Source organism: Callorhinchus milii, unplaced genomic scaffold (genome assembly GCF_018977255.1).
Source record: "Callorhinchus milii isolate IMCB2004 unplaced genomic scaffold, IMCB_Cmil_1.0 Scaffold2, whole genome shotgun sequence".
In the NCBI taxonomy this organism is placed as follows: domain Eukaryota; kingdom Metazoa; phylum Chordata; class Chondrichthyes; order Chimaeriformes; family Callorhinchidae; genus Callorhinchus; species Callorhinchus milii.
In genome coordinates, this window is record NW_024704743.1 from 78,292,122 (window position 1) to 78,317,059 (window position 24,938).

A 24,938-nucleotide genomic window follows, 5' to 3' on the forward strand; every position below is an offset into this window, starting at 1 on the left:
ACACCATGAATTATTAAGGGAGCTTTGGATCATCTTTTCTTTGTTAGTTAATGGATGTTCTGACTTAGTTGCAGCACAGTTTAAATAATAATCCTTGTGTTTGACATGGCAGCTAGGCCATCGAGAACAGATTACAAAATTATAATTTCATACGATCAGTCAGCACGAGACGGAGTGAAGAAATAACTAATGAACTCAGGGGAACACAGTACATGTCAGACACTGTAAAACTTCAACATGATAAACTGTGAAAGGGTATCTAACACAAAAAGCCTTTGCTACAAAGTGTTTCACATGCACCATTATCAAGCTGTTATCAATATATATACATTAAAAAAATTTAGAAACAGGATAAATATACATGATGCATCGCAAAATGTGCTTACAAATCTCTCTTATTAGCAACAATCCAACAGCCACAGCAACTCACGTTAACAGACAGAAACCTTTGATAAAAAGCTAATGGATCACACATATAAAACATTCCTGAGAAAAGAGTTCCTCTTCTTTGGTAGTGAGTAAAAGAGGCATGAAATGATGGGCAGATTCAGTTCTCAGATACTGAACTTCGCAAAGAGCTCAGAAATTTGGTCCTTTGCTAAAAGGATTTCGGCCACTATTGTAGAAATTATAACAGCTGGACATATCACAGACTCCGGGTGCTCCCGAGGGGCCACGTTTTCCCGGACTGCCAGGCATTCCATTTCTTCCTGGGTCCCCAGGCACTCCTTGCAATCCTTGTCCACTGGGACCTGGAAGTCCTGGGAGACCTAGAATTACAGGCAAATATTAAGTTATTATTGTCGGTATTTTGGGTGCAATCGATCATTTCAGATTATACTTTCTGTAAACCTCCAGAAATGTCAATATCGTTCAGTGTGAAATAACATCAAAGCCATAAAGATGGTAAAGATGGGCATTGGTGTCATTTCATGCTGCCAGCACAAAAACTCACCAAAAATACCTCACGCCCAGTAATGTGAAATTTACAAATTATAACATATAAAAGGAAAGATTTAGACACTGTAATGTAATTTTAGACATCAGGCAATCAAAACATGAACCTGCAGTTTTTGATGCTATAATATAATAATAATCTTTGCATTTGATATAGCGCTTTTCACGTCTTCAAGACATCTCAAAGAGCTTCCCAGAATATACTGTAAAGTGAATTGATTGTATATTTGTGGGCGAAACTTGGCAGCCAATTGCGCACACCAGTGACCCACAACAATCGTGGATTGAGTAACTAAATTTTTTTTATTGTTTGTTTTTTTCTTGAGGATTATTATCAGGCGTGTGGAGTAAGGAAACTTGCCCAAGGTTTCGTCCTGCCGGGAATCAAACCCAGGTCTCTCGTTTGCAAGGCGAATGCTCTAACCACTGAGCCACAGGACTTCATGTTGTCTAAACACTTCATCTATATTTCCTCAGGTGAGTAGAGCTGGATGTTCATGAATGGTCCACTGACTCATAGTTCTACATCATAGGAGATTTGTTGATGAGAGCTGAGAGCACATATGAACTTAACCTAAACAGTTACAGAAAGCTATTTCCAATGTAACAATTGGTGGCTGTGATATATAGAAAGATGGTCATTTATATTGTCTCTCCAATATAGAAAATCTTAATACAGCAGAAACAGTAGATTGATTGCAGTTGTAATAACTTGGGTAAAACAGCAACCACAACATTACAAATGTCCTCCACCCCATTTTCTCCTTTGTCTTCCTTGCCCTGCCTCCCCCTCTCTGTTAGCCCTTAAAAGCCTCTCCCTCCCAACACGCCCCAGCTCTGACGAAGGGTTGTGGACCCGAAACTTTGACTCACTTTCCTTTCTCCATAGATGCTGCTGACCTGCTGAGTGTTCCCAGCAAATTCTCCTTTTGTTACAAGAGGATTGTTTGGATGACTAGTAAACTCAATAATCATTCTATTGTATTTTATGCACTACCTCTTTTTAACTGAGTTTACTTTCACAAATGTTCTATGCTCTCCCGATGCCACTCACCATTTCCCGACCAAGAGGATGAGAAGATGGAACTGTTCTGACTGAGTTAATATCACCCAATAACTTACAGGCAAGAGGTATCCAAGAGTGACTCAGCTTCCTGAGTTACCATCAGTTACCATCCAATTTTTCCTCCTCTCGTCACCTCAACCTAACTTCATGACAACTTCAGGGGACTTCATGAAAAAGTTAAAAATGTAAGTCCACAAGCTAACACTGGCCCTTTGGTGCAATATACCGGGGCACTATCACACTTTTTTTTTTACACATTTCTTGTTCCGTGTTGGGGTTTGGTCTGTGGTATTTACACCTTACCTGTTTGGCCAGGTTGCCCAGGTAACCCTGGATAGCCTTCACCTTTTGTGCCTTTGTCTCCCTTCAATCCCTGGTCACCTAGAACCATTAATAAAGATGGTGTATGATGCATTGACATTAAGGTAGCAATTGGGCCACTGCAAATAATCACATTTAATTATTTAGCTGGCTTGAAGGAGCAATCATCTCAATATTTAGGGAGGGGAAATGGAAAAAATTAGATACATAATGTTTTTGTGGTGGTGTTTTCACAATGTGATAATGGGTATACATCAGTGTGTATATATATATACATATTTATATATATACTGTTTAATAAAGAGCAAACCACCATTTGTCAATAAACTAAAATCATAACACTATTTTTGGCACTTGCTAAAATGAAGACTACCAGCTCAATGCCTTGAAATGCCTCAAATTCAAGATCCTCACCCTCACCTACAAGGCCATTCACGGCCTTGCTCCCTCCTACCTCTCCGACCTACTATCCCCCTACTTACCTGCCTGTACCCTCCGTTCCTCTGGCTCCGGTCTGCTCCACAACCCCCGCCCCAACCGCCCTACCATCGGTGGCCGGGCCTTCAGCCTCTCAGCCCCTAGGCTCTGGAACTCTATCCCCCAGTGCCTTCGCCTTGCTTCCTCCCTTTCCTCCTTCAAGGCCGGTCTCAAGACCTTTCTCTTTGACCGTGCCTTCAGCTCCCCTCTCGACTTTCTACCCCCTCCTCGCTCCCTCCCTTCCCTCCCCTCACCCTGACCATTTCCCCCTTGCTCGGGTCCTGACCCAACTGTACAGCGCCTTGGGACGTCCTCCCGACGTGAAAGGCGCTCAATAAATGGAATCTTGTTGTTGTTGTTGTTGTTGAAAGCTCCCACAATAGCAAAGCTGTACAGTAACTCCTAAGTAAGTTTTGTATCTTTGAGTGCAGCATTACTGTACTTTTTTCTCAGTCTCACTTAGGAACATAGCAATGTACAGGATTAAAAAAAGACAATAGCCAGCCCTTCTGGCTCGTCTCAGTTGTTGACTTTTAGTTACAGAGCTAACATTATAATAATAATAATCCTTGCATTTGATATAGCGCTTTTCGCATCTTCTAGACGTTTCAAAGAGCTTCACAGAATATTGACCGTATATTGACTGTATATTTATGGGCGAAATCACTCTCTCAGGAGATGTTTCCATAACTAATAGCGGTTTTAATTACCTTGTATTCCTGGCAGTCCAGGGATGCCAGGTTGGCCTCGGTACCCTCGCCTTCCCGCTGTGCCAGGATATCCAGGGAATCCTCTCTCTCCAGGCCCCCCCGGCAGGCCTGGTGAGCCAGGTGTATCTTTGCCAACTTCACAAGGCTGACAACTTGGTTTCATACTTTGAAGAAGTGAAGGCAACTGAGCTATATGGATGAGGGAAAGAAAAAAAGCAACTTTTTAAGGCTTTTTTCCCCACATGTTGCTATTCAGCACAAGTACATGTTGAGCATTTTTGAGAAATAATAAATAATAATCCTTGCATTAGCGCCTTATCACGTCATTGCAACATCTCAAGGTGCTTAATAGAATGTATTGTAAAGTGAATTGACTGTGTATTTTTTGGATGAGTATGCCGGATAAAACACGGCAGCCAATTGTGCACAGCAGTATCCCACAAACAATCATGGATTGAGTGTCCACGTATTTTTTAAGGATTGTTACTCACGGAAAGTGATCTGTTAATTGACTAACAACTGAGTTCCTACTTACTGCTGGGTAAACAGAGGCATGTAGAGTAAGGAAACTTGCCTAAGGTTTTGCCTGCCCAGGAATCGAACCCAGATCCTCTCGCTTGCAAGGCGAGTGAGCTAACCACTACGCTATTGGACTCCACATTTGTTGTGAGCAACTACAAACCTAACCGATTAAGTGCATAACTATAGGCCTGAGCCTGTGTGTTGTCACTCGTGGTACACTTCCCCTGTACATGAAGCAAAAGTTTACATCAGGTACAGACTTTAACAACTGCACTCACTAACCTTGCAGCTATGGACACAATCTTAACCAATGTCTTGTCTGTCTCAAGGATGGCTATATGTTGCCCAGAGTAATGGGATGTAAATCTGCAATGCAGCTGCCCAAACCGTGAGCTCCTGACTTCAATCATGGCACTGGCAGAAGTTGACACATGCAGACTGGGGGGCAGTTCCCCTCAGGAAGGGAGGGAAAACTGAATGGGCAAATGGTTTTATTGAATGGTTTAATTTTATTAAGTCTGTTTTTTACATGTTGCATGGAGCTAGGATAGTGCTACCTTCCAATAGAATGTCCTTGGTTTATTTTGAATTGATGCACAAAAGGAATAGGAACCGGGCCAAAATCCAGCTCAGTCAACATGAGACAATCAGCCAGGCTGTGAATGAAGGTCCAAAGGCACATAAAATAGCAATTGTGCCAAAGGCCACACTTTAAGAATTGAGCGATAAGTGTCCTCAGTCTGTAATCATTTGCATTATACATTTCCCTAGAAATCACTTGCAGATTATTTATTCTTACGTAACAGTGAAAACATGAAAAGCATTAAATCCTTCAGTGTAACTAGAAACTGCATCAAAAAACTTTGAAAAAATAACCAATATCAAGGAATGGTTTCAAAACACTTTAGATTATTAACCTATGCGTTCATGTCATCTGAACCTTCCAATTAGACTATTGTCTTAATAGTAATCATTCCTAGACGCTCCACGAATAATAATAATAATAATAATCCTTGCATTTGATATACAACAACAACAACAACAACAAGATTCCATTTATAAAGCGCTTTTCATGTCGGGAGGACATCCCAAAGCGCTTCACAGAACACACTGTAAAGTGAATTGACTGTATATTTGTGGGCGAACGCGGCAGCCAATTGCGCACAGCAATGTCCCACAAACAGTCGTAGATTGAAAATGACCAATTTATTATTGTTTTTGGTTTTGGAGGGATTATTATTAGGCGTGTGGAGTAAGGAAACTTGCCCAAGGTTTCACCCTCTGCCTGGAATTGAACTCAGGTCTCTCACTTGCAAAGCGAGTGCTCTAACCACTGAGCTACAGGACTCCACGAATGTCTTTCATAAACAGCGTCCAGATACAAGGGGCAACAAAAGTATGCCAAGGAAGGTTAAATTGTGGGAAAATACTCACTCTGAAGGATATCAGTGCAGAGCTTCATTACATGTTCATCTGTGAGAGGCTTTGCCTAATTTGAACAGGTATGAGTTACTACACAATATTGGAATGCATTGTATAAGTGTATACAAAATACAATTGCAGTTGAATTGTAGTAACACCTACAGGTTTGCCAGGAGTTCCAGGGATACCAGGTAATCCATATCGACCTTCTTTACCGGGAGGTCCTCTTGGTCCAACAGGGCCCAATAGACCAGGAAACCCTATCTTGCCTTCAGGTCCCCTCTCACCAGGTTGTCCTAGATTTCCTTTCTATGTCGCAAAAAATAAAAATGTTATACATTAGGTGTGAGATACATCTCGTCAATGGAGGAGAAATATTAATGCTAAACCACTGATGCATTTAAAAGAACACGTTCACAATATAAATCAAGCGTGCTGAGTTTGGCGTGGGTGAAAATGCGTTAATTGGAGGTTTGTATCAGCTGGAGCTTATGTAGGATAGAATTAGGGAGACCGGCAACATAAACACAAAAGTTTGCAAATACTTGCCTCTCCTTTGCCTCCCTTGACACCATTATCTCCCTGAAGAAATTTAAATACAACAGGTTACTACCAATGAACAAATTACTAAGCCATCAGCGATTTATTTATCTGTATACGAAAATATTTTTACCTGTGAACCCTGTGATCCTGGTGTTCCCTGTACACCTCTGTTACCCTGCAATAATGAACAATTAAGATATTACAATATCTGTGCCCACAGTAGCAAAGACGTCAGAAATAGAAAGCCTGTCAAATTCTCAACTTGTCTTCAAGACTTTCAAAGGACACGGCTAGTTGAATGTAAATTTACAGCATACAGTGCTATCTATGATAATGGAGAATGAATTGATCAGAATATGTTCAATACCATTTACATTTATATAGCTCTTTTTACTTCAGGAGGATGTCTTAAAGCGTTTATTGTACTGACAGTATTGCCTAGTAATCCATGGTTAATTATCATTCTGTGATAATAACTCACAGTGAGTACCACCATTAATGCTCTATAAAAGACATTTTCACTAATCAGTGACACAAGGTTGGAATCTCAATTTTGGATTAAGATTCAGTAATGTCTTGGGTTTCAAAGATTTGAAGATTCTGGATCTGATCCTCCAAGGAGCAGAGGACAATATTTAAAAATATCTCTCCATATACAAATACACAAATCTCTAAAAGTAGCTGCACAGGTAGATACAACTATAAAAAGATCAATAGGATCTTGGGCTTTATAATAATAATCCTTGCATTTGATATAGCACTTTTCACGTCTTCTAGACGTCCCAAAGTGCTTCACAGAATATACTGTAAAGTGAATTGACTGTATATTTGTGGGCGAACATCCAGGGACGGAATATAAAAGTGAGGAGGTGATGTTGAATTTATATAAAGCCACGGTTAGATAGTTGGAGTACTGTGTCCAGTTCTGGTCATCACACTACAAGAAAGATATAGCAGCGATGGAAAGAGTGCAGTGTCAGTTTACTGTGATGATACCAGTGTTGGCAGGTAACTGTTATCAGTATGGCTAGGTTAATACTTTCTTCACTAGGGAACAGGAGTTTTAATAGTGTGGATGTAATAGAGGTGTTTAAAATTATGAGAAGGTTTGATAATGTTAACATACGTAGACTAAAATAAAAACAAAAGTCGTTCGGAACACTCAGCAGGTCAGGCAGCATCTATGGAGAGAGGAAGTGAGTTAACTTTTCAGGTCGATGTCCTTTCACCTGACAAAAGGTCATCGACTGGGGGATAGTGAGTAGGGGATCTAAAAGAGAATTTAGAACTTCTTCACCCAGAGGGTAGTGAAAATGTGGAATTCGCTACCCAAAGCGGTGGCTAAATCAAATAGTATAGATCCATTTAAGAGGAAGCTAGACCTTCACATGAGGGAGAAGGGAATGGAAGGATTTGGGAATGAGTAAGGAGTGGGTGGAAACTCATGTGGAATATAAACACCGGCATGGACTGGTTGGGCCAATTGGCCTGTTTCTCTGCTGTACATTCTGTGTAAAGACAAGCTTGCATCTCTGAAGAAACGCTGGAACAAGTCCTAGAGCACTCCAATGTAACACAAGGACTGGGATTCAGCAGCTCAGTGAGAGTCCTTGGCAACTGTTGGTCTTCTACTTCTGAAATGAATTCAGTTACCCCAACATTGATGGTTCGGCACCAGAAATAAATAGCGTCTGCTGATGGAGTGGTCTGATTAACAGGATTTTGAAAGCTCCCAACCTCCTGGCATCAAACTTTTGAGCAAAGTTAAGTAGGGATGGGAGCCAGAGTCGGAGTCAGGATGGGAGTGGGAGCCAGAGTCTGAATGATTTGTACTGTATTTAAGCACTTTTGATTAGTATTTTTTTACAGGGCCAAGGTTGCTAACATGAGGAATTAACAGCCAGTATTCTTTGTAACCCAGTTATAAAACACAGATGGCAATAATATTACTTAAAAACAAAACAATTGGAATGGTTTTACGGATTACCTGGCTACCTTTCTCCCCACGATTTCCTGGTTCACCCTGTAAAATATTATTGCATAGAATGGATTGAATTGAATGATATTCTCAAAAGCATTAAATTTTCAGTATAAAATAATATACTTTTTACCACTAATCACTTCTTAAATTAATGGAATATCCTTTTCCACAAAAGACTGAGTAAATTTTAGAATACATAGTCTTTAACAACAACAAATTACATTAACATGGTGCCTTTAACGTCGGGCAAATAGAAAATATTATTTGACTTGAATTACAGCTTTCCAAGGAAAATTAGTACAAAATAAAATCCATGTGGATTTGATCTGTTAAAGTTTTGGGGATTGTTCAAGTTTAAACAGATGCATTATTCAGAAGCTAGAATGAAAGTTGGAACAGGATGAGAATTTCATATTTAGCACAGTCATGGACATAAATCCTTACTTTATTTCCCCTTGCTCCATGAATCCCAATAGAGCCTGGCTGGCCTGGAATTCCTGGGATCCCTCTTAGGCCCTGCAAATAATAAACAGTGTGAATTCACAGCAGTAACTAATCCTTGACAATTGCATTTATCATACAAGTGCCATGTTTGTCTACAAATATATATAATATATATATATACACACACACATACGTACATATAGATGTACATGACTGACCAGACAGCCTGGCATGTCGGCAGATCTTGGAGGGGCAGACCAGTTACTTGAAGCAGGATTTTTCAGTTCCTGTTAATCCTGTAATCCAAAATCCTAATGGATAGGGTGGTCCTAGCTGAATAAGCAACAGGAAGCTTGCCAGATAGTACTCTCAATGGCAAGCTAAGAAGTTTTAGCTGTTTAAACTCCAGCAATACCCCAGATACACACTCTGAGGTCCTCAAACCTTGGCTCTTGACAACATTCACCCAATATCGTCTGGAATTAAATAAAGGGTATATAATAATAATAATCATAGAATCATATAGCACAAAAAGAGGCCATTCGCCCATCGAGTCTGTGCCGGCTCTTTGAAAAGAGCAATGTAATGTCAATCCCACTCCCCAGCCCTTTCCCCATAACCCTGCAAACCCGTCCTCCTCAACTACCAATCCACTACATTTTTAAAACTTGTCATCGAATCGGCCTCGACCATCCTTTCAGGCAATGCGTTCCAGATTCGAACAACTTGCTGCGCGAAAAAAATTATTTCCACCTCCCCTCTGCTTCTTTAGAAACTATTCTAAATCTGTGACCTCAAGTCACCGACACACCCACCAGTGGAAACAGTTTTTCCCTTTCTAACCTATCAAATCCCCTCATGATTTTGAAGACCTCTATTAGGACTCCTTGTAACCTTCTCTGCTCCAATGAGAATAATCTCAGCCTCTCCAGCCTTTCCTCATAATCAAGGTCCCCCATTCCTGGTACCATTCTTGTAAATCTCCTCTGCACCCTTTCCAATGTCTTAACATCCTTCCTATAGTGTGGTGCCCAGAACTGGGCGCAGTATTCTAACTGAGGCCTAACCAGTGTTTTATATAGGTTAATCATAACCTCCTGACTCTTGTACTCTATGCCCCTATTTATAAAGCCTAGTATCCCATATGCCCTTTTTACAGCTTTATGTTCCTATCTTGCCACCTTCAAGGATTCTTTTACCTGAGCCCCCAGGTCTCTCTGTTCCTTCACCCCCTTAAGATTATATTACCAGCCTATATTGCCTCCCCTCATTCTTTCTTCCAATATGCATTACCTCGCATTTCTCCACATTGAAATTCATCTGCTATATGTCTGCCCATTTTACCATTCTGTCTATCCTCGCATTTAATATAGCGCCTTATTACGTCTTCGAGATGTCTCAAAGCGCTTCATAGAATATACTGTAAAGTGAATTCACTGTATATTTTGTGGGCGAAACACAGTAGCCAATTGCATACAACAGTGTCCCACAAATAATCGTGGATTGAATGATCACATTTTTTTTAAGGGATTGTTACCCCTGGAAAAATGATCCTCCAATCGACTAACAACCGGGTTCCTGCTTACTGCTAAGTAAACAGAGGTGTGTAGAGTAAGGAAACTTGCCCAATGTTTTGTTTCGTCCCATCTGGGAATCAAACCCAGGTCTTCTTATTTGTGAAGCGAGTGCTGTAACCACTAAGCTGCAGGACTGCACGTTAAATATTGTATGATAAATCCAATTGTCAAGGGTTAGTTACTGCTGTGAAATACATCCATTCAGGGAGAGAATGTATACTCCATTGCAGACAGAAGGAAATGTCCACCTGTAGATGCATACATATGTTGGACTCTCAGTTTGGTCAGAATACTTTTAAGTATGGTGATGGCTTTCCACGTGGGTTGGACAAATGGCTGACTAAATAAAAACTTGGGTGTTAGGGATACTCACAGTTGAAGCTGGAGGTCCCGGATGTCCTTCCCTTCCTGGTGCACCATCATTCCCCTAAATCATGACAATACAAAGGCACCATCATCTAAGCCTTGAGGATGCATTTCCAAGCAGACATAATCATCGATTTTTATGCAAACTATTGCAAATCAACATATGAATTATTGGACACTTTTAGGTTATGAAATTTCAGAAAATCAAGGACAATGTATATGAAGGAATTGCATAGTACCTTTTCTCCTGGCCATCCATCATTCCCAGATGGTCCCATAGGTCCCTGCTTACCCTGCAAGGAACGAATCATAGATAATCATAAAACAGAGAAGAGCATGGACACTCAGACAAGTGTGGGTATCTGCTGGTCTGAATTGACATTGTACCATTCTGTGGCATACTGTATTGAAATATCCTCATGCCACATTGGTCCCAGTTAGTATTAATGACATGGCAGTTTTACACCGAAAGTTTTGGAGTGAATGCTTTGCAGAAATTCAAGAATAAAAACACTAGTAGTCTGAAACTGAAAATGCATGTTCTTATCAAAGAAAGGTTGTAACCCACATTTCTTACTCTGAACACGAGGAGAGATCATAACAAGTCTCAGAATGTTAAGATGTCAATAACATTACATTTTACCAAACCAAAACTAAAGTAGAATTTGAAATAATTCATCCCTGCAATTTGAACAAAAATAAAGTAAAATGCATTGTTTGAACGTCCAAAATTTCAGCTTTGAGGCTAACTAAGTGCATAAGCATTTTATGGCTAATGTCAACACAATTTCACTTTGTGAGTGAATGTCAAATTATAATAATCTCTGCATTTAATATACTGCCTTTTCATTCAATGAGATGTCTCAAAGAGTTTCACAAGATTTTGTTGTGAAGTGTTGAAATTGTATAATTTGTGGGTGAATATGTCAGCCAATTGCGTACACACAATCAATGTCCCACAAACAGCCATGAAGTGAATCACCAATTTTACATGGGGGATTGTGGACAGGACCCAGGGAAAACTCCCCTTCCCCATTTAATTTCCAAATAGTGCCATGAGACATTTAAAGTCCATCTAAATAGGCAAACATGACTTCAGTTTAATGCCTCTTCTGAAGGACGGCACCACCAACAATAAAAAGCGCACCCCCAGCTCTGCAGTTGAGTGTCAGCTTAGACTATGAACTCAAAGTCCCAATGTGTGTCTTAACCCACAATCTTCTGGCTTCTTAGTGAAAATGCTGCTGTCTGAGCCGTGCTAAAGTCCCTGCTATCAATTGAAAATGCTCAACTGATGAAGAAGCTGTTCAAATATTTTTCCTCACATGGTATATTTATACTAAAAATGAAACACATGAGCTTGGTATGACTGGAAACCTTTATTCATAAATTTTATTTGGCTGCGTGAGGAGGCAATAAATAAAAAGGTTAAAATTGGGAAACTAATGTGTTGACTGTCTGGAAGTCCATGCTACGGTCCAGTCCAGCAAGTGTCTACATTGACTACCTAACTAGACTGAAGATTACAGTTTTATATGCTAAAAAGTTTCCAAAAAATGGGCATTTTATGAGAAGAGGGGAAATGCCCGTCAAATAAATCATGAGTACATTTATTGGGCTTGAAATCAATGCTGTTGAATTACCACTCAGACAACAGGAATAACCCTGTTGTGGCATATTCAATGCAGCACTGCCTCGCTCAGCAACAACAACAACAAGATTACATTTGTATAACGCCTTTCATGTCGGGAGGACGTTCCAAGGCGCTGGACAGTGTACAGCATTTAAGACCTGAGCTGGGGTCATGGAGGGAGAATGGAGGGTAGAAGGCGGATGACCGATGACATGGTCAAAAAGGAGGGTTTTGAGGCGGGACTTGAAGGAGGCTAAGGATGGAGCGAGGCGGAGTGATTGGGGGGATGGAATTCCAGAGGTTGGGGGCAGTGTGGCTGAAGACTCTCCCGCCAATGGTGGGGCGGGTGGGTCGGGGAATGTGGAGCAGGCCAGAGCTGGCTGAGCGAGGGAGCGGGCGGGTTGGTAGGGGTTAGGAGGTCTCAGGGATAGGGTGGGGCGAGACCATTGAGGGCTTTGTATGTGAGGATCAGGATTTTGAACTGGATCCTCTGAAGGATAGGGAGCCAATGGAGTCGGACGAGAATGGAGGAGATGGGGTCACGGAGTTTGGTGCGGGAGAGGACATGGGCTGCAGAGTTCTGGATTATCTGCAGCCTGTGGAGGGAGGAGTTGGGAAGGCTGACCAGCAGGGCATTTGCATAGTTGAGCCTGGAGGTAATGAAGGCATGAACAAGAGTTTCAGCGGCCTGAGGGGTGAGGTAGTGGCGAAGTCGGGCGATGTTACGGAGGTGAGGGAAGGCAGAGCGGGTCATGGCTTGGATGTGGGGAAGAAAAGACAGTTGAGGGTCGAACAAGACACTGAGATTCCTGACTGGCTTGGTGAGTTGAAGTATGCAACCATGGAGGTTGATGCACTGGACTACTATGGTGCCCCCACCTACAGATGCTGATTAGTTGTCTTCCCACACTAAAAAAAGGCAAAAACACTAAAAATCATCATCTGGTTCCTGCTGATATCACTTTGTGCAAATTACATGTATGTGCTATACTCAAGAAACCCCACAAATGCCATTTCCAGTACATTCTGCATGTGTGCCATATGTCACTAATGTCACTTCCTGCGCGCTGCACTTAATACTAACAATCCTTGCATTTGATATAGCACCTTATCACATTGTCGAGATGTCTCAAAGCAGTTTACAGAATATACAACAACAACTTGGATTTATATAGCGCCCTCCACGCCGGACAGCTTCTCAGAGCGCTTTACAGTTTAGGATCCCGGGACAGAGCCAGGGGAGGGGTGGGAAGGTGACCAAAGGCGCGGTCGAAAAGAAGTAGATTGTCTTTGTATTTTGTGGGTGAAATGCAGCAGCCAGAGACCTGCCAGTTACCTTCATGGCAATGCAATACTCAGAGATTTCCATCTACAAGTCATACTGGCAAAGTAGTACTGCCTCACTGAACAGGCAAAGTTATTTTCACACTGTAATGTTGTGTTCAGATAGTTGGATCCTGTCCTTAATAACCGATCCCTGTTTTGTGGAACACTATTTCTCTTCTTGTCCTTCTCATCAGCGATTATCTACTAGTCAGATTCATTATTTGCTCATCAATCTGTGGCATGATGGTGTAGGTTGTTGGTGTGCTACCATATTGTTGAATGATACAGAATTGGTTATACATTATTTCAATATATTTTTGAGAAATGCAGAATGACGGTTTTCCCTCAAATTTTCCACATCATGGGCTTCTGCTCATGTCACCAAAGTAAGATATCAAAGAAGCTCAGATTCTCTTGCGCATTGCGAAAAAGGAGATGCCAAAGGCCTGCTTGCCAAACTGCTTATCTCCTTTTTGGTCTGGAAATAATGTGTGGTGCATGTGGATTTAAAAGCAGGACCACACAATCTTTAACTGTAGCAAAAAATAGAAAAAAGCTATTACTCACTGGTATCCCAGGTGGCCCCCTGGCCCCCTTAGGAGCCATCATTCCTGGTTTACCCTGGAAAGAAATCATTACATTTGCCAACAATGTAATTGTATCAGTTTTCCTTAAGAAGTTAAAACATTCACTTTTCAGTGCTTTACAGCTGTTCTATGTAATTGTCTGTATGCTGTTAATGGAATCCCATATCTTGTTAAAACCACCTATTTAAGACGATGGTGAATTATGTTATCGTGTTCTGCAGTGCCCACTTCCTTTAAGTGCATCAGAAAGTTTCCGATCCATTGCTTTTCCGAGGTGATTAGTTCATACTTTAAAAGAAAAAACTTTTCTGATTGGAAGAAAAACTAAGACTTTCAAATTTGTTTCAGCAAATTGGAGGATACATTTCAAATGATGTGTCTCTGACTTCCGTGCACATAACGGGAAAGAATGATTGTATGTGGGAGAGTTTTACATTTTTACATAGAAAGGTTTTAAAAATAGTCTTCAAACATTTGAAATGGATTGAACCAACAATATATATTACAGACTATATATCCTTATTCTTTAACAAAATATTGGTGCTTTAAGGCTTGGGATGTCCACCCGACGTGAAAAGCGCTATACAAGTGTAATTTTGTTGTTATTGAATCTAAAATATCTGTAGCAGATGATATATCTGATGTAGCTTTGATGAAAGCTTTACATAATCTGTCTGTTCTGATGTAATGAATTATAGAAATTCAAAATCATAAGGGAAGATGTTCTGACAACACTCACAGAAAGAATAAAAATGTATTAAACCACAAGACATTCCTTCATCCAAAAAATGAGCCATAATGAAAGGACTATTTTCAAAAAGGCTGATTGAAGAAACTGATTCTCAATTTTCAACAGTCCAGGAATTTCGAGTGTTGACTAATTTCTGGTGGAAATTATAAATTGCCAGAAACCTGTTATCTCCATGAGGTATGGCCATAAATAATACCATAATTGTGCTGCTGGAAGTAGTCATATTACTTTCAGCTGCAAAGCAACTGGGAGCTTCTTTACTGTAAGTTGGATTTATATTTCCTGCTTCTATTTGCATTGGCCAAGGGTTTACTTGCATATGCGTAAAACTCTGTTGCATTTAATATCATTAAAGCGATTATTACATAACCAGCTTTTCAACAACATCAGGAAATGGTCCCTGGAATGTTCTCAGGGTGATCCTTGGACCACCAAAAGAGCAGAATAAAATATTGTTTGCTGAGGGTGTTAATAGGGCAAATTATGATAAGAAGATGGAATAACACTGAAAGGCAGAGCACTGTTAAAAGTGTTAGGCTAGAAGGCAAATCAATCAATTGTTAATCCTTGTATGAACTAGAAGTTCTTGGCTAATAACTGGTAGATTTCGGTTGTTTCATTACCTTAAAGTAAAGCAGATCTCAGTAGGGTCAGCATGGGGAACTAAATTAGCTCTGGCCTGCCTTGCATTAGGGAGATTAAAATAAGTCAGGTTTACTGGTCCTGTTGCCTCTTTAGCACCTGTTGGTTGTACACATGTGCAGCAGTGATGAGGAGAGGTATCCTGGGCAATGATGTCATCTACAAGCTTTGTGTCAAAGCTCGCATGTGAGCAATGGCTATTTGGTGGAGAATCGGAGGGGAACCAGAGTCCGTTCATGCACAGCCCAGCAAGAGGAGACTGGACTCAGAGCAGAGGCATTTGTGAATTGTGAGAAAATTAGAAAAGGATCCGACACACTAAATTTTAAAAAAGAAAAACAAAATCTAAAGTAAACTATTATTTCTGTCTTCACAGATGTGAATAATCTATGGGCATCACAAATCACACACAAGGGAGTCGAAAGAAAATACATGTACCTTGAGTCCTTGTATTCCTTGGATCCCAGGAAAACCTCGAAAACCCTGAAAAACATGTTTTCATGACATGTTATACAGGTGACATGTAAAGGCACCAATATATTATTTGAAGTTGCAAATAATGATCAGACAAAATTCTTCCCCATTCAAAATCAAAGGGAGAGAATTTTACAACAGATTGCAACTTACCAAAGGAATTGCAGAAAAAACATTACATCCAGGTTTAAAATATAATGTTATGTACCAATCTTGCTGTCACATTCAATCCTCTTGGTTACTTAGCTGGATGATGAACACTCCTCTATCAAAACATTATTACACTCAAACACATTGTGTGCATAAATATGCACGATAGCAGGCACTTACAGAAATGGAATTCTGATTCAAATTTGGTTGACATTAGAGGCAAACACCTGTTACCAACCTTAATAACGATGGACTTATCTTCATGACCTTGGATTCAATCCAGCCTCAGTCAGTAATATAATAATAATATAATAAAAATTCTTGCATTTGATATAGAGCTTTTCACGTCTTCTTGACATCTCAAAGCGCTTCATAGAATATGCCGGAGCCTGGTGTGGGAGACGACAAGGGCTGCAGAGCTCTGGATGATCTGCAGCCTATGGAGGTAGGAGTCGGGGAGGCCGATAAGCAGGGAGTTCGGTAAGTCTAGCCTGAATGTGTGTATGAGGGTCTCGGCAGCCTGCGGCATGAGAAGTGGCAGAGGGAAAGTAAAGGGGACGAGAAAATGCTCTGAGATGCTACCCTGCGGGGAGGGCGCTATATAAGTGAAAGTTGTTGTTGTTGAGCCGGCATGACGTTGCAGAGGTGGGGGAAGGCAGAGCGGGTCATGGCACGGATGTGGGGTAGAAAGGACAATTGAGGATCAAAAAAGACGCCAAGGTTCCAGACTGGCTTAGCAAGGTGGAGTGTGCAACCATGGATGGTGATGCTGTCAGTGCATGAGGTGTGGTGGCGTGGATGGGAGCCAATCTAGAAGGCCTCAATCTTGTTGACATTAAGCTGTAAAAACTTAGCTCTCATCCAGGACTTGATGTCTGACAGACATTCTGTCAGGACAGCAGTGGTCCTGGAGTTGAGGGTGGAGGCAGAGAGGTAGAGTTGGGTGTCATCCGCATACATGTGGAAGTTGACCCTATGTCTGTGGATGATGTCACCAAAGGGAGCATGTAGATATTGAAGAGGAGGGGACCAAGGACAGAGCCCTGAGGAACACCGCACGAGACAGTGTGGGGGCTAGAGGAGAAGCTCTTTGTGGAGATGGTGTGAAAGGTAGGATCTCTGAACCAAGAACAGAACCATGAAGGTTGAGGTGAGAGGCTGTGGAAGAGGATAGGGTGCTCAACGGTATCAAAGGCACCAGAGAGGTCAAGGAGGACGAGGAGACAGAGGGAGCCTTAGTCGCAGATGGACAAAATGTCATTTGTCACTTTGACCAAAGCTGTTTCTGTGCTGTGGGTGACATGGAAATCCAATTGCAGGGGTTGTGAAGGGAGTGGCGGAAAAGGAAGGAGTGAAGCTGGGAAGCAACAGCTCGATCCAGGTCCTTGGAGAGGAAAGGGAGGTTGGAGATGCGGCCATTTTTAAAAGGGTGGGAACAGTCTCAGTGGACAGGGAGAGGTTTATGATGTCTGAGAATATGGGGGCATGGAGGTGGAGCTGTGAGGTAAGGAGAGGGGTAGTGATGGGGTAGAGGGAGCAAGTGGTCAGTTTCATGTGGGTTATAGTGGTGGTGAGAGAGGAGGCAGAGACAGGTTCAAAGATATGAAGGGAGGGATGGATAGGGGCCAGTGTGTGAGGAGGAGATGGGGAGGGATTAGTAGACGGAAGAGCAGAGGCACCTGAGTGGATTCCCTTGACTTTGGTTTCGAGAAAGTCTAGCATCTCCTCGCAGTTGGTGTTGGAGGAGAGGACGGGAGAGGTGTGAGAGGGTGGGCAGAGGAGCCAGTTGGTGATGGAGAAGAGGAGTCTAGGGTTGCTATAGGTCTCCAAGATTGTCTTGGAATAGAACGACGATTTAGTGGAGGCGCGGGCAGAGCGCTACGTTTTGATAAGGTCCAGCCAGATCTGCCAATGGATTGTTAAGTTAGATTTGAGCCGGGTGTGTTGTGGGAACAGAGGTGGCTGGTGTACCAGGTTGACTTCCGTGAGTAGGAGTCGGTTCGGCAAGTGAGGAGAGCAAAGGTATCGAGAGTGGTGGAGAGGGAGTTGTGGAGAAGAGTGTCTGAGGATAGGTCATTGCGGGAAGAAGCCCAGAGGGGAAGGAGTTCAGATAACTCCAGGGCAATGGAGAGGGAGATTTTTTTTCCAGGGGTGGTAGGAGGTGGAGGTGGGTTGGGTGGCGGTGAGGTGAGGGTTTGAGGAATTAAGGGAGGTGAAGTAATGGTCTGAGATGGCTTTGTCGATGATGGTGAGGCCCGAGACACTGAGGCCCCAGGTAATCACCAGGTCAAGCAGGCGGCCATGGAAATAGGGGGCGGAGTGGATTGGAGGGAGAGGTTGTGAGAGGAGAGGAGACAGGAGAATTCAGCGGAGATAGAGCAGGAGGGGGAGAAGTGCAGGTTGAAGTCGCCTAGGATGAGGTGGTGTTCGGAGCAGAGAAAGAGGGAAAACAGAAGGGAGGAGATGTCTGAGAGGAAGATGGGAGAGGGTTGGGAGGACAATAAACAATAATAATAATAATAATCCTTGCATTTGATATAGCGCTTTTCACGTCGGGAGGACGTCCCAAAGCGCTTCACAGAACACACTGTAAAGTGAATTGACTGTATATTTGTGGGTGAACGCGGCAGCCAATTGCGCACAGCAATGTCCCACAAACAGTCGTGGATTGAAAATGATCAATTTTATTATTGTTTTTTTTGGTTTTTGGAGGGATTATTATTAGGCTCTGTGTGGAGTAAGGAAACTTGCCCAAGGTTTCGCCCTCTGCCTGGAATTGAACTCAGGTCTCTCGCTTGCAAAGCGAGTGCTCTAACCACTGAGCTACAGGACTCAACAAGGAGGAATTTGAGGAAAATGTTGGAGCATCACAGTGTTGACCTGGTGACTGAGTTGGGGGGATGGGAAGAGGAGATAACCAAAAATGCAGTCAAAGAGGCTGGCTTTAATAATGGAGAGGGAGGGGTGAGCAAAGAGACTCCAGAAAGGAGTTTCAGAGTGTAGGGGCAGAACGACTGATAGCTCACCTCCCTAATACATTAACAAATCAGCAATATATTAAATTGGATATCTTAAAATTATTAAATGACTTTTTTGAGTATCTCAGCTTGAGAAACTTTGTCCACATGATAATATTATACTCTGCTAACTAAAATTGCTCATTGACAATTCAATGACCTCTTGTGTATTGCTGGTTGGCAAATGCACAACATTTACCTATTGCTTTTTTTGCCTTTCTTTTTTAAATATAATGGTTCCTTTCTTTATCCATGTTCAGAAGAATGTTCTCATGAACATATCTCCTATTGTTAGCAGATGTCAATTTTAAGTTCAAAATCTGTGATTTGAACTCAGACCTTCTTTGAAGATAGTTAATATCATTTATAACATCTGCTTTTTGTATAAGCCAAACAGTCCTTTTTTAAAGCATACATAAACATAATCTGGGATTCTGGTCCATGTATTGCTAGAGTAGCTGGCTGTGGGTCAATAGTAAAAGTTGATCATCTTCATGTTCAGACCTGGACAGTTATCCAAACATTTGACTCATATTCACCTGCAGCACACATTAAAATCCTATCAAGTGCTTAGGACATCCTCCCGGTGTGAAAAGCACTATATAAATGTAAATTTGTGCCGTCTTCCCACTGTAATAAGTTGCTATATCAAATACAACAATTATTATTATATTTCATTGATTGCATCGCTGTTTGGGTTAAGTTCTCAGCAACACTGGTGTTGTTGTTGGTGAGGTACAGGGGAATTTCCATGTGTAGATGACATTACATACGTGGAACTCACTGCTTCGGACTCTCTTTTCCATGTGGTTGGTTCCCACGTGTGCCAGATACCCGGCTGATCAAAGAACAAGAGCAGGTAACTATCCTGGTTCAAAGACTAAGATTTTTTTTCAGTAGAGTTGATATAAAGAGGCCAGCTTTTGCATAAACATACCTTTTACAAGTAATAATAGTAAATACAAGAGAGGAATGGGAGAACAATACAAAATACAATACAAAATTACATTTATAGAGTGCCTTTCACATCGAGAGCACGTCCCAAGGGGCTGGATAGTCAGGAATTTGGACCCAAGCATGGTTTTGGAATCAGGGAGGGTGGAGGGCAGGGAGGGTGGGAGGATGGTCGAAAGCATGGTTGAAGAGGAGGGTCTTGAGACGTGCCTGGAGGGAAGCAAGGGAGGTTGCGAGGCAAAGGGTATGTGGGATGGAGTTCCAAAGGATGGGAGCAGAGAGGCTGAAGGCTCAACTGCTGATTGTGGGGAGGGGGACGTAAAGCAAGCTGGAACCTGCTGAGCAGAGGGGAGCGAACAGGTTGATATGGGAGTGGATAGGTTGACAAGAGAACACTCTTAACACCTCATGGTTTTGGTCTCCGATGGTTGACTGTATAGATTTGCTTGTTTTAATTTTATTTCCATATTGAATTTAAATCAGACAATAATTGCTTTAAAATGTCAAGAGTGGTTATCCTCCCTCAACAACAACAACAACAAGATTCCATTTTTAAAGAGCGCCTTTCATGTCGGGAGGACGTCCCAAGGCGCTGGACAGTTGGGTCAGGACCCGAGTGGGGGGAAATGATCAGGGTGAGGGAAGGGAGTGAGTGAGGAGGGGGTAGAGAGTCGAGAGGGGAGCTGAAGGCACGGTCAAAGAGACCGGCCTTGAAGTTGGAAAGGGAGGAAGCAAGGCTCCACCACTGTTAAGTGCTCCGAGATGCTGCCTCGTGTGAAGGGCGCTATATAAATGCAAGTCGCTGTTGTTGTTAGACTGGAATTCACTTCAATTCTATTAAGTTAATGTATTTTTTGTACTTGGTCTACCAGGTGACTAACACGTGCAGAAATTCATCACCATGCTTAAGAGTATCGAAATCTCAGAATTCCACCTCTGTATGAATTAATTAAGGATATGCCAAGACTAATTATTTTGTAGTTTTTTTTAAAAATCCATTAACTTTGGCTAAACTTTGGCAGTATAAACACAACAACATTTGATAATATTTTGGTAATAAGTTGATAATTTAGCATTATAATGGAATTTCCCCCTAGAGACAACAATCACAACAACTTGTATTTAGACATCACTCTTCACACAGGATAGCGTCCTGGAGCCCTGCAACAATCCTTTTTCCCTGCATCCAGCCCAGCAGCATAGAAAACATTGTCTCCAATGAAACATTTGTTTATCTCAATCTGCACCTTTCCATATGTCCTCCAACAAGGTTCCCACACAAACAATTATCCATGTTAAAAACAAGGTAACAAGATGTCAGAACATTTTTATGTAAAGGTATCTGGTTGTAAAATCATAATTTAGTAAAATGGCTCTAATATATTGAACAAGTCCACTACTTATTGATGGGCCTTGGTGGATTTCATTACAACAATAAAGTTGAGTCCTGTAGCTCAGTGGTTGGAGCACTCGCTTTGCAAGTGAGGGACCTGGGTTTGATTCCCGGCAGGGTGAGACCTTGGGCAAGTTTCCTTACTCCACATCCCTGATAATAATCCCTCAAGAAAAAAAACAATAATAAATTGGTCACTTCAATCCATGACCGACTGTTTGTGGGACACTGCTGTGTGCAATTGGCTGCTGCATTTCGCCCACAAATATACAGTTAATTCACTTTACAGTCTATTCTGTGAAGCGCTTTGAGATGTCCAGAAGACGTGAAAAGCACTATATCAAACGCAAGGATTATTAATATTATTATTATTACAACGAGCTTGTGTTACAGAGTCATTGTCACTCTTTATAAACTGTGGAAGCGTGGGTTTTCATCCGCATCAATGTTATATTATCAGGTCCCACAGGTCCTCTCACAGTTCAAACAGATGTAAAGGAACCTTGCCAAAGCAAGAAGGGTATATGTTCAAAAGATCAGCATAAATGTTACAAGAATCAAGTCAGCATTTTAGGAGCTAACACAACTACTGTTACCATTTATTTCTATTATGTGCTGTCATTTTGTTGCAAGAATTATACTTTGCTGCTAATCGCTTCACATACGGTTTACTTTGTTGATAGAATTCAGTTCAGTTTGTTTTGTAAAAGTTTGAGAACTACCAGTCAAAGATATAATGAGACTTTGTATCCTGAATATTGTTACAGGAAGTCAACAGGATTTCAAAGATGTTTCCCCATCAACTGTGAGTGTGAGAAATAACCCAGCCTTAAAAGTAAAACATTCATTGCATGCATGTTCCTTTTCCCCTGATACTAGCATGTGTTAATTCGAGAGCTAAGATAGCTGAGAGTTTTAGCAAATCACCAAATGGAATTTCTCCTTTTTAAAAAGTATACTTCCAATAAAAAATAAATATGTAAATAAACGCTAGCTATAATAAGAAGAATCCTTGCATTTGATATAGTGTCTTTGAGACTTCGCAAAGCGCTTCACAGAATATATTGTAAAGTGAATTTACTGTATTATTTTGTGGGCAAAACAGCTATAGCTAAGTTATTTTATCCATTTAGACTGCAATAATCATCATCACTGCAGTATAAACACAGGCAATGTATTCAATGTGGACTACACTAAAAATGATCCATATTTTGAGTGTCTTAACAATATTTAAGGGACCAATTTTAAAATTATTGAAAGAGCTGGTCCTTACAACAAGTCATTAATACCACTGAAAACCAATGCTAGTTACCAGAGCAACATAAATGCTCATGAATTTGTATTCTTCAGACAACTTATGATTCTCACTCCAGACTGTAGATAGATGAGAATAAGGTGGAACTGCTTCTGTAGAGGCATACCTGAGCTGCAGACTAATGGCAGAATGCCATAGTTTGTTCAGTGTCCTTCTCAGTCCTACGTTATAGTCAAGGAATCCAAATTTGGATACAGAATTTCTGCATCTCAGCTGCCTCCAGATTGTAATCAAGCACTGAAAAGAGCACGAAGTAACATAGAAATAGAGCCACTCACTGCTGGTAGCCTGTGACTCAGGTTTCAGTTAGCATTATCTTTTAACTATGTACATAATCTGCAGTTACTTAACATAAGCATTTGGAGTTATCTCAAGAAGCAATTGCAAGAGTGGCCTCAAGCAATTCCTTTGAGATAATGACTCTTGATGACGACAACAACAACAATAGATTACATTTATATAGCACCTTTCACATTGGGAGGACGTCCCAAGGTGCTGGACAGCCAGGGATTTGGACCTGAGCTAGGGGTCAGGATCAGGTGGGGTGGAAGGCAGGGAGGGTAGTAGGGTACCTGAAAGCGCAAAGGAGGGTCTTGAGACACGTCTTGAAGGAGGCAAGGGAGGGAGCGAGGTGAAGGGACTGTGGGATGTAGCTCCAAAGGGTGGGGGCAGAGAGGCTGAAGGCCCGACCACCTTCTAATGATGGTGGGGCGAGCCAGGTAGGAGATGTGGAGCAGGCCACAGCCTGCTGTCAGAGGGAGCGGACAGGTTGATCAAACGTTAGTGAGCACCCTTGTTTTAGATAAAATATTTCAACAGCATGGGGCGTTGGGGGCTGGGGGGTGGGTGCTGGGGGGTGGGGGGGGGGAAGAAGACTTTTTTTTAAGAAAGGGAATTTATTTTTACATTACAATTTACTTTGGCCTTTCTTTGAAAGTTACTCCCTAGTCTTTCCACCAGAGATTTTTATTTTTCATTGGTAGACGTCACAGTCTTACTATTGGAACAGTTAAATGTGCAAACATTGGACTATGAAAAGCAGTGGAGAATAAATGCAGCAGCCAATCTAATAGTTTTCCGCTGGTGTTAAATTTACAGCCTGCCCACGATGAAATCTAGATCTTTGATTCTAGCTTTTACCTCCAAAAGCAAGCCTCAAAGAAATGGGAATCCGTGGTAAGTATTCTACCATTTCACCAGCCAACAGGAAATTAATCTGCAAGGTAACATCTGTGATTCACTTTATACAATTTCAGATCAGTTTTGAATGTGTGCACAGCACATCAAATGCCACAGGAAGAAAGTTTGCAACAATGTTCTGTTAAAATCCCATGTGCCGATATTAAAGTGGCAATACAAGAACAAACAGGGGAAAGGGGGTGGAGAGGTTGGGACTGAGTTGGCGCCAAAGTCATGTGTCTGGCAATGGAATATCAGAATTGAGACGATCTCTGTGGCAATCCCAGTTGTCTTGTTCCTGAACCTGATAGGGCCGTAATACTCTTAAGGCATTGTTGAAGCCAAGCAGGGATTCTTCCCACTCAGCTCCTATTAACCCTGTAAACCTCTTAATGGGTAGAGTGATCCTAGCTGGAGAAACAGCGAGCAGCTTGCCAGACAATGATAGGGGCTCCAATTGTAGAAGCTACTTGTAGTGCAATTTAGAGGAGAAATCCATTGGTTCCTAGGGTCTTGTAATTTGTTCTGCTATCTTCTGATTTCATGCTTGGACGGTGGCATATTCAATCTGAAGATAGGTTTAAATTTAAATTACACATATCAGAGTACATATGAGAAAAAGGGATAATGTGATTCATTTTTTTTTCTTTGTGCATATACAAGAATGTTGTTCTGAACATTGAAATAACTACTGTTGTAAACCTGCTCAGTATTGAATTAGGTAGAAATCTCACCAATAAATGGGGGCAGGGGCTTTTCACATCCTCCTTCCTATGTTAACGCTCAAGAGTATTTGGAATAAATTCATCAAACGCATTCATTCCACAGACCATGTTCCTTAATGGATCTACCCATCCTTCATATCACAGTCTCCTCGAAACTGCAATATAGTTGTCTAGGTAGTATCAAAACCAATGTCAAATGACCAATGTTAAGGTAATCAGGAAAACCAATGTGTGCTGTGCATGCTTGGAAGAAAGTGACAGAAAACATCACGAATATGAAATGAAATGTTGCAGCTGTACAATGAGCAACCGAGAGCAACCGCAAAAGCTCTGTATAAACCCAATTCTTGATGCTTTCTTTCGGTAATTATTTCCTAACCAGTAAATTTTGAAACACTATTATGAA

At 41.5% G+C, this 24,938-nt stretch overlaps 1 protein-coding gene across 1 annotated transcript in view; it reads right to left on the minus strand.

The window, feature by feature from the left end:
* Window positions 1–554: 554 nt before the first annotated feature.
* LOC103185105 (collagen alpha-1(XXI) chain-like) overlaps window positions 555–24,938 on the minus strand; it is a 71,455-nt gene continuing 47,071 nt past the window's right edge. Inside the window, exons 17-25 of the mRNA XM_042346993.1 lie at window positions 13,913–13,966; window positions 10,626–10,679; window positions 6,149–6,193; window positions 5,638–5,784; window positions 4,214–4,277; window positions 3,532–3,720; window positions 2,327–2,404; window positions 956–1,023; window positions 555–770 (exon numbers count right to left, since the gene is read on the minus strand). Coding sequence (XP_042202927.1) covers window positions 555–770; window positions 956–1,023; window positions 2,327–2,404; window positions 3,532–3,720; window positions 4,214–4,277; window positions 5,638–5,784; window positions 6,149–6,193; window positions 10,626–10,679; window positions 13,913–13,966 — 915 coding nt within the window. The remainder of the gene's footprint in view (window positions 771–955; window positions 1,024–2,326; window positions 2,405–3,531; window positions 3,721–4,213; window positions 4,278–5,637; window positions 5,785–6,148; window positions 6,194–10,625; window positions 10,680–13,912; window positions 13,967–24,938) is intronic.